Raw genomic sequence first — 16,200 nt, forward strand, 5'->3', positions numbered from 1 at the left:
GCGGCGTCCTCTCCACGTTTGTCCTTTTTCTCGTCATTTATTGTGATGCCTTTGGCTCCACGTCAGCCCTTGTTTAGTGTCAAATCGGTTGAATCAAGTAATCTTAAATATACTAAAAAAATCCGGTTAGATTTTCCATCGTACGAAATGGGTGGAGTTAAGTTGTAAAATTTTTGGTGCACTTGAACCTATTTTCAAAATAACGAACACGTTCATACCGGATGGGTCGAAAAACAATCAAACTTTAGCAAAGAGAATTAGCATTTTAAACTTTTTCATTTCTAATTAATCAATAAGCTCCGTAAAAAATCACTTTGAATCACTTAACATTTTCTACTTTATAATTTCTTAAAGGTTAATGCTATGAAAAATCCCAAATTAGTAAACCCATGACAAATTTATTTCGAACTATTTTTTTTAAACTACAAAAAACCCTAAACCGATATATCCATGACAAATTTACCCCAAACTAATTTTTTTACCACAAAAAAAATCATAAACTGGTACACCTATGACAAATTTACCTCAAACTAATTTTTTGATCACCAAAAACCTCAAACCGATACACTCGTGACAAATTTAGTCTAAATTAATTTTTTTATCACCAGAAAATCCTGAACTGGTACACTCTGTGACAAAACTACATCCGTTAATTTTTGTTAAACTGGGTTAATACCGCGAAAAATTCCAATTTGATAAACCTGTGACAAACATAGGGTGAAAATCTCAAACTGGTATACCCGTTAACCGACACGTGTTATTCAACTCAATAATTATATGGTAAAATTCAATGAAAATTAGTGGAGAGTAAGTTTATCACAAGTATATCAGCTTTTGGTAAAATTATCATAAGTATACAAGTTCGAGATTTTTCGTGGTAAAAAAATAATTTGTGATAAATTTATCACATGTGTACTAGTTTAAAAGTTTTTTGTGGTAAAAAAAATAATTTGAGGTAAATTTATTACATATGTATCGGTTTATAGTTTTTCGTGGTATTTAACATTTTCTTAAAATTTACATAATTAATGATAATCTCGTGATCTAACGGTCACATATATCACGTCTAACATGGTGGGATACGTGTAATTGCATGCGTGCACAAATTCTTGCTTGCAAGGGGCCTTGGATATAAGTTGTGTATTTCTCGGAATTTTGCCCAAGAGTGTTATTAAATTCTCCTTTCCCTCTCCAGATTTTTCTCAAAAGCTAGGACTTATAAGCATGTTACGTTCGAAAATCAAATTAAAATTTTCCAGATATGACCATATTGCGTGGGCATTCGTGGAGAAGCACAACACTCAGTCCGGCTCAGCCCCGACCCTTTCACATTCCAAAAGATCCAATGGCTCTCCTCTATATATTTCACTCTCTTCAGGCAACCGAATTAGAAACCAGACTCTGATTTTCAAGTGCAGGTTCACTTGAGAAACTTTCGCTTGGCAATGATGGCGGTTTCGAGAATCCTCTTCCTCGCGGCCATGGTGGCACTCTCGGTCGGCTTATCGATGGCGCAGTCTCCACCTCTGCCTCCACCGCCTGCTCTGTCGCCGCCCACATGGGAAGCATCAGCGTCCGCGCCGACTCTCCCCCAGCAGGTCACACCGATGACTCTGCCGCCGCCGCCGCCATCCCCTCCTTCATCGACATTCGCCGGGCTGCCCGGGTTGGCCAGCTCGTCACCACCAGTCGAAGGTCCATTGGCATACGATAGTGGCGCCGATGTGACAAACAGGTTTGCTCTCTCAGCGGTTTGGGTTGCTGGGCTAGCTGCCGCATTGGCCGTGTAACGAGTTGCGATAAAGAGCTTCATCTTTAGCCAATGTCTTAGGCCGACAAATAAATCTGGTTTTCTCAATCACACTCAATATTACCATACGTTGCACATTTCTGATGTATATGGTTCCCGGTTACTTTAACTTCAATGTGATGTTTGAGGGTATACATGTGACGTTCATGGTGTCCCGTTAGTATTGTCGGTCTCCTCCAATGTGCTATTGCGTTTTACGAGTGTATCAGAAAGCCATCTTGTACGAGGCAAGGGGTTCAACTGGAAGTTCTAATGATATATTATTTTGACCTAAATGGCGCCAAGTTTGTGCCGTTAACTTTTTCTTTAACTTGCAGAAAAATACGTTCAGATTGCAGCAGGGATAAGAGAGCTCGATATCAGACTCTATTCGGGAATCGTTATGGCTTTTGATTTGATAAAACAATGTCCAATGGATGGAACTAGAAGAATTTAAGTCAGAATCAACATTTGCATGCAAATAGGTATGATTGCATGAGATGGTTAGGCAAATTACATATGCAAAGACTCAATTTGGGCACTAGAAGACTGTCCATAGACCGCTTATCCTTGAAGGATGATTCTTTATTGGTGTGCTATTCAAGCCTTCTGAAGAGATTTCGATTTCTCTCGAGACCCAATAAATGTTCGTGCTTTATCGTAACTTTTCTCTTTTCCTTTTCTTCCGTGATTCGACGATTACAATGCTCTTTTTCCGTAATTTTGATTTAGTGTGCTCTCATCAAAGTCGAGAGCGAAGCTCGATTGTTGATTAAAGGCATCAGAGGACAAGTCGGTTTTTGTTTTCGATGAAGTTGAAATGGTTTATGAGGTATAGGGTCCATAATTGCATTGCAGGATGAAAGCATTGCAAGCGTAAACTAAACCCTCAAGAGGAGAACCAAATCTGACTTGAGTATAAAGAACAAGGCATCGAACTTGAACGGTAAGTGAACGGGGAAAAAGGAAAGGATTTAGAGACTTTGCCTTCCCAGAAATCGGAATTAATGTCATGTGCTGATATACAATTACATCACTGCGGCGAACGCTTCATTTATTTACGGCCTTTTTATCAATGGTATGTACACATTTCTCTCTATTCCTTTCTCTGGAAGGAGCTGTTTTGGAGGTCGGATGGCTGAAAATGGTAAAGTTTATTTTTCTTCAGGCGGTTGCTCGATGATCGTCTGGATGCTGGCTCCAATCACCGTCTCCACCTCTTGTTTCAGTTCATCGACCTACACGTATTGAACCACACACGATATCAGTATTTCGTTATGCTTCCCCTTAATTTGTTGGTAACTCTATACAAGTAATTATCCCGACAACTATGAATTTATCCCCGTAGTAACATTTTTTGCCCTTCGATTCTAATGCAGCACGTCTTCGAATGACTGCTCATGATATCTAGCTACCAATCTCTTTGGTCTCTAATTTATCAATCCATCGATCACAAATATGCTGGCAGTTGGCCTTGCTTGAGACTTAGGTTAACTTGTCGCAAGCATGTGGTATTGCATGGGTGAAAGAAGGCGACGAGAGGTAGAGGAGGAGGACACAAGTACCTTATGAATGAAGTTCTCGGTCAAATGAGCGTCATGAGCAGTAGCTTCTGATACGTGTTCTACGAACAATGCAGCTTCCTTGAGTTTGCTGTCATCGGGGAGCTTATCGGCTACTTGGGCTGACACCTTTTCGGCCACGGTCGCCACCTGCTCTACCACCTCGGCCACAATCTCGGCATCTTCTATCACCTCTTCAGCCTCCCCTGAAGATGATCTTCTTTAGGGAGAAAACACTCAAAATACTTTGTTTATGCTGTATCTAGTAAAAGTTAAAGTTAGCTAAGTTGAGTAATGACGCCGAATCGAATTATTTCGGAGACCCCAGCTGCCAGCTACGAGTCATTTATGAGCCTTACCGAATCATTTGAAGGAAATATGTTTGAAATCCTTTTGATGTTATATTGATATGGTATTCTGTCAACTGCTTAAGGATTAAGAACTTCTGCAGATGTTACCTTCTATTTGTTGCAGCTTGTCCCATTTGAGCTTCCAATAGGGTATCAGGAGAGACAACATAGAGCCCATGACCCATCTGACCCTGCAATGGTTGAAAATTTCATCTTTCCTTTTCTTTTACGAGACTGGCCTGTACCATTCATTGTCTTTTCCTGGTTTCATAATTTACACAGTGAAAACTTTTGAAAAGTATTGTGAGAAAGAAAAATACCATGGTGGGAACCATGATGGCTTCGGAGGATTTGGCAGTGGCTTTGGGATCTCTCTACTTGCGTTCCTTTCCCTAAGTAGGACAAAAGAAATAACCATGTCCGAGGTTCAGGGACTGATTTGCAGTTGATTTTCACAATACGAATACCCTTTCTTCCTTTGAAAATGAGGTGTGGAAAAAGAATCATACACAATACTGGAATCGGGTCCGTCCATTCCTTTGCGGTAAGCTCGGGAAATCTGCTGCAACCCCCGGTAATCCGTCGAGGAGCCGGGCTCGAACATCCATCGTGCATCGCCACGGTGTTGGCTAAGTCGATTCGCAATAACAGACACAGGAGATCGAACGACGCCTCTTAACAAGCTGAAAGACGAAAAAGTCGTGGCTGCGAACATCCTGAACAATCTCTCCATGTTGGCTAAGCCAAACGCAAACGGGTGAAACCAAAGAGATCTCTCTTTATAAAAGCCAGTGCTTTAGGTGGATATGACTCAGCATATTCGTAAGTGGGAAAAAGGAATGATGATGGAAGGTTCTTGTGGAGCGTTGTTTATGTTGGAAGAGGAATGAAATTTGCGTGAAAGAATGCATAAGGGCTCCCTTATTCAACGCCTGGAAAAAGTCAGGAGAAAGCGTCAAGCGATGGCGTGTGACGCCTTATAACATAACGTGAGTTGACGTCAAGTTCAAGCTTTGACGGAGTCTGGTCGGTGGTCACCCACCTCAAAAATTAAGTGCACATAGAAAATATCGTGAAATCGACTATTCTAATTGCCGGTTCCTTGCAAGCTAAACTTTTCTTTCCTCATTGCTTAGGGGTTTCCTTTAATTTAACTGATTAACAACAGTCACATTTCATGTACAAGGTAGAAGGAAAAAGGAAGGACACAAGCAATTTCAATGATTCAGCCCCAACACATGTCCTCAAGCTAAGTCACAATTCAAAGTCATATAAGCACGCAACACGTTATAGAAACTAGTATGTAATCTCGAATAATTCCATCCTTATATCGTCTTAAGATCATATTAAGGCGTATAATAACAAGGCACGTCTCATCCTCCCGTTGATTGGAAATGAGGGTGATTCTGTTAGTGTTAATCCAACACAGGATCAATGTCTATGTCAAGGACAAAAAAATGCTTATGGGTTTCCTCGATGTTAAAATTAATTTTAGTGGGACCACACATATGGATATTCCGATAATTTTATAATAATACTATTTGTAGCATGTTATTAAGATTATAAGATTATAGCGTGTCATTAAGATCGTTCATCACAAAGAATTCGATAATACGAACCTCCATCCATCAAGTCCAATAAACACAAGAGGAGGCAAAAGACTAATCTGGAATCACCTTGGCTAAAATGAAATAAAATAAAAAACCCGGGGCACAAATTTACATTTTAGCAATGTCGTTAACGTTAGTGCAAGCTTGGATACTAGTAGAGGTGGCAAATGCAGCTAAAAGCCTAAAACCCATATTTTAACTCATATTTGATGGTGCGTGTCATAAATGATTGCCTTACGTTTTTTAAAAACAAGCTTAAGTAGGTCATATATGAATTGCCTAGCAACTTGACAAGTCCTAAATGAGTTGAGAACTAACTCAGAAGGAAAATAAAGAACTTTTTCACTAGTCTTCTAGTGGTAAAAAAGCGCCCAATGCGATAGGTGAAGTTGGAGATGTCATCACAATTTTTATAGCTTTTATTTTTTAAAATTTTCTGAAATTTTTGTAAGGTTTTTTTTTTTTTGGGTAAGGTAAGTATGTATTGATCTTTCAAAAGCTAGATACAAAAATACCGGGCACAAGAGCCATGAACTCAACATGGCACATAGGGTGCCAAGGAGAGTTCAACGGTGAACCGGTCATAAAATACACCAAGAGAAGGGGAAGAGCCCAACAGGCTAACAAGCTAGCAGAGGAACAAAAAGCCAAACAAGCGGCCAAACTAGAATAGTAACCAACCAAAAAAGAAAGAACACAGCTGGAAGATATAACAACCGGGAGGCATCTCCGGAGGAGCCAGCAGCAAATGACCAACAACAGTAGATGGAGAGTCTCCCGGGTGTCTTTGTGGAGACAACCGCAACAGCAAAAAGGTGAAGCGATGGGTGGGGCTTGGGAGATCCACGCGGGTAGTATGATGAGGAGACAGCAGCATAGGAGCAGCAACGATGAAGGTGGCAGCTCGGCAGCATCCTTGGAGGACAGCACGGGTGCGGTGTTGATGATCTTCGGTATCCTCACGGGTAGTAGGTTGGGGAGGCGAAAATGCGAGTCGGCATATGTGGTGGAAAATCTCACGGATGAACCAGCGGCAGACCAGCATCATCGGTGGAGGGAGAGTCCCGTAAGTATTGGTGGAGGGAGATGCGATGTTGATAGTCTTGGGAATCCACGCGAGTAGTAGGTTGGGGAGGCGAGAAAGCCGAGTCAGCATATGTGATGGAGGACCTCACGGATGACCAGCAGCAAACCAACATCATCGGTGGAGGGAGAGTCCCGTAGGTGCTGAAGAAGAGCCCTTTTCCGCAGCAATAGGGAGTCCGGAGAGGATCGAGAGATGGCTGCATCGCGTAAGAACCAAAATGCACCAAGACCAAAGACTAAAAAAGGAAAACCGGAAGAAAAGGAAGAACAAAAAGGCCCCAAAGCCGAAACAGGGGGTACAAAGAAGGAAACACCACCAGAAAAACAGGGGAAAACCGGAACACAATCGAGCCCTGCGGCGTAGAACCAAAGAAGCTAGAGCAACCGATTGAAGCGGGGCCAACCGGGGACAAAATAACACGACACAGCAAAGGACAAGCCTGAGAAAGGTCAGAACGGAAGGTACAGACCGGAAGAGAACCAGCAGAACAACTGCGAAAGAAGTAAACAACAAAAAGAAAACAAGCAGTGGAAGGTACGGTAGAACAAAGCTTGCAATGGAGGACAGCAACCAAGCTTGAAGGGAGCCGCACAACACCAGGAGGTTCTTGAATCGACGGTGGAACCGCAACGGGAGCCCACGAGAGAGAAGGCAACCCCAGCTTTGGAAGGGCTGCTTGAAGAGGCCAAAAGACGAGAAGGCCTGGAAGATACAAGGGTATAACGATCAGCGGTGGGGGAGAACAAACCCATATTGACCGCAATACCTAAAAGAATATAGATGAAAATAAATACACCCTTGCTTTCTTTTTTTTTTTTTTTTTTTTGTTTTTTTTTTTTTTCTTCCTGTCCACTTTCCTATTTTTTTTTCCTTCATTTTTTTTTCTTTTTCGGCGGAGCAAGAAGACGGAACAAGGGGGAGTACAAATGCAACAAATGCGAAGCACATATCAACTTGGCATGGGGAATGGCATAATGAATGTGCCAGCCGCAAGGCCAAATAGAGAGGCACAAGAAGGTGCAAACCCGGATAGCAAATGAGGACAAATGCGAAGGTGGGCAGAAGAGGGAAAACAACTAGCAATACCAAAGAGATAGTAGAGCTGGAACAAAAAGAAGGGAGGCCACACAACAGCGAAAACCGAAGTGAAAGAAGAGGCAACCACACGTCGGAAGGCAGGTTGGTGAGCTTCCAAAGATGAGGAAAGCTGGAAAGGGAGCAAGGGCACACGGGAAAACCGGGAGGTCTCCGACCGCATGCTGGTACTGAAGCGGAGGCCAAAAGGGCGGCTGAACCAGAACATAAAGGGAGAGAAATGGAGAAAAAGGAGAAAGTTGGGTCTCACAGAAGGCAAAGGACCAACCAATAGATTCCAAGGGGTAAAGAAAGGAAAGAAAAGCAAGAGGAAGTGGCCAACTGAAGGACACCACAAGGGAAAGAGAGGCACCATTTTTTCTTGTTTCCTTTTTTTTTTCTCCGACATCCGACGAGGGCTGTGAATCCCTCGCTAGATCTAAATGAGGGCTCGACCCTCTCCCATGGCCAATGAGGGCTGCCAAAGGGTCGGCCGGCGTCCCTCGTCGGACTTAGAAGAAAAAAATTGAGAAGAAAGACAGAAAAATAAAATAAAAATAGCATTTTTTAAAAAAAATTTATAGAAGTTCTCAACTAGGTTGGTATTACATAAAAGTGTTTTAGCAATAAGATTTTTTTCAAAATTATTTAATTTTTTTTCTTAGATTAAGTTAAATATAAATTTGTTTCTGCAATATGAGTCATGTCGGGCATGGCTCGCTAAACTTGTATTATATGAAAATGGGTCAATTTTGGTCATACCATTTTCGATTCAACCGAATCCCGACCCGACCCACTCATTTGATGGGTCTAGATATTAGTCGGGCCACTCGTGATCGGGACGGGAGCAAGATTGCTCATGGTCGGCGTCCAACCCGCGAAGACCGAATGAGGATACAACACTCGTGGTTGTGCTCGGTTCACTCCAACACAGTCACAATCAACAGCATGTACCAAACAACTTCAAAATGAAAGAAATAAGTAGAGTCTCACAAACCATGATCGGTAGTGACAATAAGTGGTAGCAACAACAAGCAACAACGACCATATTCTCGTAATTTACTAAGTTTATGGGATAATTATCGAAAAAGTCCTAAACCTATTAGAAATATGCTAATTCAGTATGCCTTTTAATTTAGTCAGTTTAGTTAAAATCTTTTCACAATTTGCCAATGTAATCCATCCGGCCAATTTTTGCTAGAAATCACTAACGTGGATGCCGACCGTCCTACGTGGCATGGTCGATCTTGATGTGGATTTTTTTATTTTGTATTTCTCTTTCTTTGCTTAGCCTTTTATTTTTTTTTTATTTTTCCTTCTTATTTTTTTCACAGTGGTCGGCTAGAGTTGCCGAAGCTCGCTAGCCGAGGGGGAGGGCTAAGAAGCCCTCGTTGGCTGTGGGCGAAGGCGGCTTATCCGGTGACCGGCGAGGCCATGGATAGGCTGGCCTCATGCAAGGCAGCCTTGCCCACTACCACAATGGGCTAGGTGAGGCCGGCCTTAGGGGAGGCCACATCGCCGAAATCCCGGCGAGGCTGAAGGAAGGCTGCGACCCTCACCAATGGCTGGTAAGGGCTTTGCAACTTTCTCCTAGTGGTCGACAAGCTTGAGCAACCCTCGCTTGCCACTTTGAAAAAAATGGAAAATAAAACAAAATAAAAAAGAAACAAAAAAATTGTTCACGTTAGTGCCTATAGTGCCACGTAGGATGACCGGCATCCACATTAGCAATTTTCAATCAAAATTTTCCGAATGGATTACATTGGCAAATTGTTAAAAATTTTAAAGCTTAATGAGCCAAATTAAAAGATTTAGGACTGAATTGGCAGAAGTGTAATAGATTTAAAAATTTTCTTGGTAATTTTCTTATAAGAATATCTCACATCTAGTAATTACCATACAATCTTGTAAGGTTGAAGATTAAATTTCGTCGTTCGTGACTTTCAATGAAAAATCGTATTCAACTTGAATTCATGTTAAATCTTTTCTCATATTCTTTTTAACTTGCTTGAATTAACTCCATGAACGTGAATTCTTTGAAATTATGTTGAGATGAAGAAAAAACGTGGAGCAGAAAAAATGAGCATGGAGTGTGAAATTGTACAATAAAAGGTGAGCTTTTACCTAATGAGCGGCAGCTAATTCTTGTCAATTGTACCATGATTAAGGCTTCATTTGTTTTGCGATCCGGCTTTTTGGAAAATATTTTTCAGGATGTCATTTTCTAGGAAAATGGCCATATTTTTCGATGTTTGGCTGAAATCTGAAAACGAACTAAAAAATATTTCATACCATTTGGTAAGGAAAATCAATTTTCACCGTATGTGTTTTTTAATAATTTTTTTATTTTGTAAAAAATCAAATTTTAAATTATTTTATTTTATCTTTTTTCTCTTATTTTTCTTTTCTAATATTCGTTTTCCTTTCTTCTTAGGCTGGAGTCCAGCCACCAAGGCTCAAGCTTGCCAGACTCCAATGGCCAAGCCTCGACCTTGCCGGGTCTGGTGAGCTCGAGGTTTGCCTTGCCTCCTCGACGGGCTCACCAGATATATTTCTTTCTTTACTTCTTCCTGCTGTAGATGGACAACGACATCGTATTCTTGTCTTGAAGTTTTTGTCATGATCCATGTCTCAGTTGTTATCTCCAGAAAGCCACAATTGACCATGCTTATTTTATTTTTGCAGGTTAAGAAGCCACTCGGTGATGTGTTGGTAACATGACTACATGTATATGTATAGTTTCTGAGGACTTTAGTTATACATCGGTTTGGTTGAGATAGTTCTGTTTTTGGACACTCCAAATGAGCGCTCTTTCCTTGGTTTACGTGCTGGTTTGATATGATGTCTTGGCGAATACCTGGGATGATGGCTTTGGCTGAGATAGTTCTGGTTTGTGATGATGTCTTGGCGAATACCTGAGTTATAACAGAGTGAAGTATGTTGAGCAAGAATTGGCGAAGAAAAATGGCAGGAGCATTAACAAAATTGATCAAGTTGAGAATGGTATAAAGAGTGCAAAAGATGAACCATACAAGATTCCAGAGCATCTTAAAGTGAGTTGTTTGAAAAGAACTGTATTCTTTTCAAACGAAGTTTATCGATGCCATCCATCCTCCAACGCGGAAACAACGAAGTTTGTTGATTGTTTGCTTAATTTCTTTCCCTTACTATGTGGTCTTTGTAAGAAATTCTGTTTTATCAATCAAGCAAGTCGCAATTGCTGATATAGAACATTTTGAGGTTGTAATTTTGTCCAAATTTGTGCCACAAATTAATACTTATGTTAGTATTTTGACAAGCTCGAAATTCTGTCAATGGGATGTTGCATAGTTTCCTTTCTGATATTTTGATTTTCATTTGCAGCTCAATGAATTGAGAATCACACCATATCACTTTTAGGAGCCTCAGATAAAAAAAAAAATAATAATCGAAAACCTGAGGTCCGCCCTGGACAGACCTAACCGACCCGACTGTTTGGGTCATGTTCCGTTCGATCTTAGTCCGGGTCGGGGTCAAGCATATATATGTTGTGTTTCGGATTGGGTTGGGACCCAATTGAACCTCGACCGTTTGACAACCTTAGAGGAGAGTCATATGAAATATACAATCGATACATTAGTTACAGGTTTTCCGACCGCGTAAGCCTTTGAAAAATTCCAATTCCCTGTGTGGATCTTGATTTCTAATTACAAATAGATGTGCATGTCTGTATGTTCAATTTTGACAACAATAAAAAATAAAATAAAATAAAAAACATGTTATTGAAACAGAAATATCCAATGTCCATTAACTACGTAGAGCTTAATTATCTCCACCTTCATCTATTTTGCTCAAGATCTACTATTAATAACGTTTTCAAAATAAATTCTCACATAGAGTTCTCTCCCCCATAATCGTGAGACAAAATCTCAGTGCCTTCTGTATAGAAAGTTACTCTTTTCTTTCCCCGAAAGGAATTAACCCCAGCCCCGGTACTTCAGATATAATCCACGCTTATAGGCAAGTAGAGTGCTTGAGCTGAGCATATTGGACGGCTCGGACTGGATGAAACCAGCCAATTGATCCGGATCCCGGAGGCTATGGAACTGGTTATGGTCAGTCCGATTCCCGATTATACTTTTAAATTTTTTAAATGTAAATGTAAATCTAAATCTAAGATGCTTAAAATTTTAGTATGACTTTCAGATTTAGTGACAACGTCATGTAATTAACAAGAGATGGTCCGGTGAGTGTGTCGTTAACAAGAAAATTTTAATGATAAATCGCAAAAAAAATGCGATTGGTTCAATGATTAGATCGCCCAAAAATCGGACCGGTTCGGTCGCAAGACCATCCAGTTCGGTTCCCGATCCTTGAAATTGGGAACCGATCGGTTCTAGGGTGGGACCGGGTCGGACCGGGAACCGATTACCCCCCGTTTGAGCCATGATTTTGCAACATGAAACAGATGCTCTCTGTCACGATAAAAACGCCAATCTGGCCTGACCCTGCACATATCATGTGGCATCATCTTTCGACGTTGCCTTTGAGATGCATCAGATCAGTTACAGGGCTTAATGGATCTTTGTAGAACACAAGCTTCATTGTCATCATCTCCAACACTTCATGGCTAAAGCATCTAACCAAACGGAGAGAAACACCACTTTAACAATCCGCACTAAAACTCCCACCTCCTCCAAGTACAGCAAAAAATGTTTCACCCTTCCTGTATCTATCAATTGTCGAAGTCTCTCCGCCTTCATTCTCACCATAGGTCTCACAATCTTTGCCCTCTCGCGCATCCCAAATCTCCAAACCCCACCATCTTCACCTTCAACACCATCACCTCCCTCGTCTCTCAAGCAACAGTGGCGTAGTATCCTCGACACCACTCTAAGCTCCGATAATTCAACCCTAGAGCCTAAGCTCGAAGCTATGGCCGAAAAGCTCCGTCAATCGGTCACATTTCTCCCGCTCAAGGACGTGCGCTTCGCGGACCGACCTCAAGAAGGCCACACGTGGTTCATGAGCTCCATGTATGACACTCACGTCGAAGGCGAGGTCCAGTACCAGCACTTCCCCTCGGAATTGTCGAAAGGTAGGGTTCTGTGCGTTAAAGGACACGACACCCATGATGGGTCGTGGAACTACTACGCGCTCGCGTGGCCTGAAACTCTCCCGGCTAATGCCACATTCATGAGAGGCCTAACCTTTGTATCGTATAATCACTACCATTACGATAACATCTGGCACGGCTTGTCGTCCATCTTCCCGTTCATATCGTGGTATCAGAGGAACAGCTGCAGGTCCCCAGACCGGTGGGTCTTGTACCACTGGGGCGAGCTCAGGTCCCAGATGTCACCATGGCTGAATAACTTGATGGAGGCAACGTTTGGTAAGCAACCACACATAGAATTGTTTGACAAAATTGGGGAAAACGGTCCAGTTTGTTTTGAGGAGGCAGTTGTTATGAGACATAATGAAGGCGGCATGTCTAGACAGAGAAGAGTGGAGGCTTACGACTTGTTGAGGTGCCAAGCAAGAAACTACTGTAATATGAAGTTGGGAGGGGAAATCAAAGAGGCTTATGGAAAGAAGACGAACGGTAATGTCGGTCTGACTATGTTCATGCGAAGAGGAGCGAGATCATTCAAGAATGACTCGGCTGTGATTGAGATTTTCCAGAGAGAATGCAATAAGGTCGAAGGATGTAGTCTGATGGTGGCTTACTCCAGTAATCTCAGTTTTTGTGAACAGGTGACTACATGCATTGATGGTATCTTATGCCTTGTACAAACTTTTCATATTCCTACCTCGTACATTTAAGCTGAAACTTCACTCCGACTTCATCAATGAAACAGCTTTTGTAATTTTTAAAAAGCTCCTCGACCCAGACACTAAAAATTCCTGCATTACTTTTCTCTTCGCAAGTAACATTCAAGCCTGTGATAGTAATCAAGGATCTTGTTTCAGGTGAAATTGATGAGCATGACAGACATTCTAGTGTCTCCACACGGTGCGCAATTGACCAACATGTTCCTGATGGACAGAAACAGCAGCATAATGGAGTTCTATCCAAAAGGGTGGTTGAAAAATGCAGGAGTCGGCCAGTATGTTTATCGCTGGTTAGCTAGTTGGGCAGGGATGAGATACGAGGGTGCTTGGAGGGACCCAGATGGAGACCCGTGTCCCTATCCGGAGGAAGATCGTCGATGTATGTCCATCTACAAAAGCGGTAAAATTGGATATAACAAGACATATTTTACAGAGTGGGCGAGAAATGTCCTTCGAGAGGTCATGACCACCAGGAAAGTAGGAGCACTGTCGAAAAATTCTTTTGGTGGCTGTGCTTGCAGCTAGATCTGCCTCTTTTAGATCTCATACTATAGATAGAGCTTGATGCATAAAAAAAAAACAAAACAAACATGTCTATTCTTCTCTAGTGTACTTGACGTGCCTGTGGAAGTGTCTCTAGATATGAAAAAAGTGCCTTTGCAACAGCAGAATCCAATGTTTGAACCCATCCTACATATTGCACCAGGGAAAGATTTGATAAAAAACATTACCTCTTGATTGTCCAATACCTCAACCTTTTCACATACGCACTGCTCTAATCAGGTGCAGGTTCCAGCGGGTTTAGCTCTGCTTCAGCGGATCAGTACCACTCACGCGTTCAGAGGATAGATTCCACGTAAATTTTGGATAAATCACAGCTCCGAACAAGTGAGTGGCATTTGTTATTTGGCAGAATAACTAGGAAGCATGGCTTTTGTCAATTATTCAGAAACTTGACATTGTATAGTGTCATAATCCGCAGTTTAGTACTAGCCACTTCAAAACTCATCAAGAGCCAAAAGCCAACAACACACATGCATTACATTATATGGAGAACTGAAATGTATGCCTCTGCACCAGCAATCCATCACGTGCCAAGTAGGGTACTGAGTCACTCCGCGCTAAGAACTTCAATCTCAAACACTAAAACCGAGTTTGGCTGGATCCCCCAAGAAGGAAATCCACTTGGGCCATAAGCATAATCAGGAGAGCACTGCAAAATCATTGAAATGTATCAGATGATTAGAGAAATCCAGATTAGGAAGTAGCACAATAAAAATTGTCCAAATCTTGAAAAGGTGATGTCCTCATCATAAACTTCCAAAAGAAGTAAGACGCACTTTACAGTAAAGGACGATAAAAAAACTGAAGACAAAGGAACATAAGGGATGAGATTCACCCGAAGACGAGCAACTTCCCCTAGTTGCATTCCCATCACGCCTTCATCCCATCCTACACAGGAGATTTAATCTCATAACACAATTGTAATCCTAGCCAAACAGGTCAGTAAGGCCAACCCAAAAGATGGACTTTGCAAATTGAGTCCTTTACAGCCGTAGAGAAATTCTAACAACACATGCAGAGTAACAAACAAAAGAGCTCTCTTTTTTGAGGGAAAAGCCAAATCCCATTGTCATGATTCCAAAAGTCAAAGCTCTCGAATGTAGAGTTACCTTTTATCACGGAGCCTTGACCAATTTTGAAAGAAAATGGCTTCTGTCCAGGGTCCTTGGTGCTGCGTGCGTGTAAAATGTCCAGATCTCAATAATCTCGAGAATAGAGAGCCAACACTTAAATCAAAGTACAGGCTCTGTCAAACTGAAAAAACAAGACTCCCATCATACCTCCAGAACTTTTGTGAGAGATCGCCATTTTTACCTGCATCCAAGGAGGAAGGAGTTCCGAGAGAATGGAAAATTGCGTGAGAAAGGAACAATTTTTAAGACACCTTTCAGTGATTGACCCCGATTAAGCACCAACGATGTTCACAATAGAGCAATTCAAGCATAGTTCATCTAATTTAAACTGAAAACAAGAGGAACAGAAGGCGGCGGAAGTGGCGATCGAAGTGCGATTGCGAGTCTGTGTCGATCCAATTCAAGCATAGTTCATCTAATTTAAGGAAGTTTTTGGGGCTGTAGAATTCCGACCACTACTTAACTGCATACCCAGTGAAATAGATGACGGACAGACAACATATCAAGAACTCCGAAACTTGCAAGTAGACAGAGAAACGAATTTCAATTGAGTAAAAGAGAAGAGGAGGGAGAGAGGGAGGACCGTAGCCGGTGCAGTGAACGGTGACGTTCTGACCAGAAGAGGGCTTGGGACCTGTTCCTGCTCTCAGCACTTCCTTCTCCACTCCCATCTCTCTCTCTCTCTCTCTCTAGGTTTTCAGATGCAATACGCAGCAAATCGCGAGCGATGCCCTTGTATATACGGTTCGATTTTGACGTTCTCTTCAATGTTTTTTACCTTCTCTTCTTTTCGATTCCTCTGATGACGAAGTCGTTGATTTTGGTCGGAGATTGAGTGGCTGTCGCAAAGCTCATTGGGCCGAGGCTGGCAAGAAAAGGCTTCTTGGGCTTTTCTGAGCTCCACAAAACTTTCACCGGAAGGACACGGCCCGTGATCGGACGAAGCCCATGATCAAGTTTCACCAATCTCTCAGCTCAGCCTCTCTCTCTCTCCCTCTAACCGAAAAACACTGCACCTACACGGCATGTCATGCAAAGATTTGCAGAGCCAGCAAAGAGAAAGCCTCGATTTAGTAACCCATTCACAGCTCACTCTTCCCCATTTCATTAACCCTTTAACCGTTTTCATGCAAACTATCCTCCCTATATATATCTCCCTCTGTCTCTCTCTCCCTCTGTGTCCAGCAACACGAAAAGCACAATCCCCTCCTCACATT

General features: G+C 42.0%; 3 protein-coding genes across 3 annotated transcripts; 1 reads left to right on the plus strand and 2 right to left on the minus strand.

The window, feature by feature from the left end:
* Positions 1–2,654: 2,654 nt before the first annotated feature.
* Positions 2,655–4,617, minus strand: LOC115747322. The gene is made up of 5 exons (XM_030683444.2): positions 4,211–4,617; positions 4,022–4,093; positions 3,810–3,892; positions 3,355–3,557; positions 2,655–3,027 (listed from the first exon to the last, which is right to left on the minus strand). The coding sequence occupies exons 1-5, from the start codon at positions 4,432–4,434 to the stop codon at positions 2,944–2,946; spliced, it is 666 nt and encodes a 221-aa protein (XP_030539304.1). The 5' UTR covers positions 4,435–4,617; the 3' UTR covers positions 2,655–2,943.
* A 7,786-nt stretch (positions 4,618–12,403) lies between these two features.
* Positions 12,404–13,849, plus strand: LOC115747324. Its single transcript, XM_048272391.1, has 3 exons — positions 12,404–12,561; positions 12,966–13,208; positions 13,425–13,849. Exons 1-3 carry the CDS (start codon positions 12,490–12,492, stop codon positions 13,809–13,811), a joined length of 702 nt encoding a protein of 233 aa, XP_048128348.1. The 5' UTR covers positions 12,404–12,489; the 3' UTR covers positions 13,812–13,849.
* Positions 13,850–14,201: 352 nt separating this feature from the next.
* Positions 14,202–15,988, minus strand: LOC115747323 (peptidyl-prolyl cis-trans isomerase FKBP12). The gene is made up of 6 exons (XM_030683447.2): positions 15,964–15,988; positions 15,567–15,672; positions 15,131–15,164; positions 14,960–15,021; positions 14,686–14,738; positions 14,202–14,499 (listed from the first exon to the last, which is right to left on the minus strand). Exons 2-6 carry the CDS (start codon positions 15,652–15,654, stop codon positions 14,398–14,400), a joined length of 339 nt encoding a protein of 112 aa, XP_030539307.1. The 5' UTR covers positions 15,655–15,672; positions 15,964–15,988; the 3' UTR covers positions 14,202–14,397.
* Between the last annotated feature and the right edge of the window lie 212 nt (positions 15,989–16,200).

Source organism: Rhodamnia argentea, chromosome 11 (assembly GCF_020921035.1).
Source record: "Rhodamnia argentea isolate NSW1041297 chromosome 11, ASM2092103v1, whole genome shotgun sequence".
Lineage (NCBI taxonomy): Eukaryota > Viridiplantae > Streptophyta > Magnoliopsida > Myrtales > Myrtaceae > Rhodamnia > Rhodamnia argentea.

Coding starts and splice junctions, on each gene's coding strand:
- LOC115747322 (XM_030683444.2), bottom strand. CDS start 4,434: ATGGAGAGATTGTTCAGGATGTTCGCAGCCACGACTTTTTCGTCTTTC. Junction 4,094..4,210: donor GGACCCGATTCCAGTATTGT/GTATGATTCTTT, acceptor TGTCCTACTTAG/GGAAAGGAACGCAAGTAGAG. Junction 3,558..3,809: donor CAAGCTGCAACAAATAGAAG/GTAACATCTGCA, acceptor GATCATCTTCAG/GGGAGGCTGAAGAGGTGATA.
- LOC115747324 (XM_048272391.1), top strand. CDS start 12,490: ATGACACTCACGTCGAAGGCGAGGTCCAGTACCAGCACTTCCCCTCGG. Junction 12,562..12,965: donor GTCGAAAGGTAGGGTTCTGT/GCGTTAAAGGAC, acceptor AGAAGAGTGGAG/GCTTACGACTTGTTGAGGTG. Junction 13,209..13,424: donor ATCTCAGTTTTTGTGAACAG/GTGACTACATGC, acceptor ATCTTGTTTCAG/GTGAAATTGATGAGCATGAC.
- LOC115747323 (XM_030683447.2), bottom strand. CDS start 15,654: ATGGGAGTGGAGAAGGAAGTGCTGAGAGCAGGAACAGGTCCCAAGCCC. Junction 15,165..15,566: donor CGTTCACTGCACCGGCTACG/GTCCTCCCTCTC, acceptor CCTTGGATGCAG/GTAAAAATGGCGATCTCTCA. Junction 14,500..14,685: donor GGGAAGTTGCTCGTCTTCGG/GTGAATCTCATC, acceptor ATGATTTTGCAG/TGCTCTCCTGATTATGCTTA.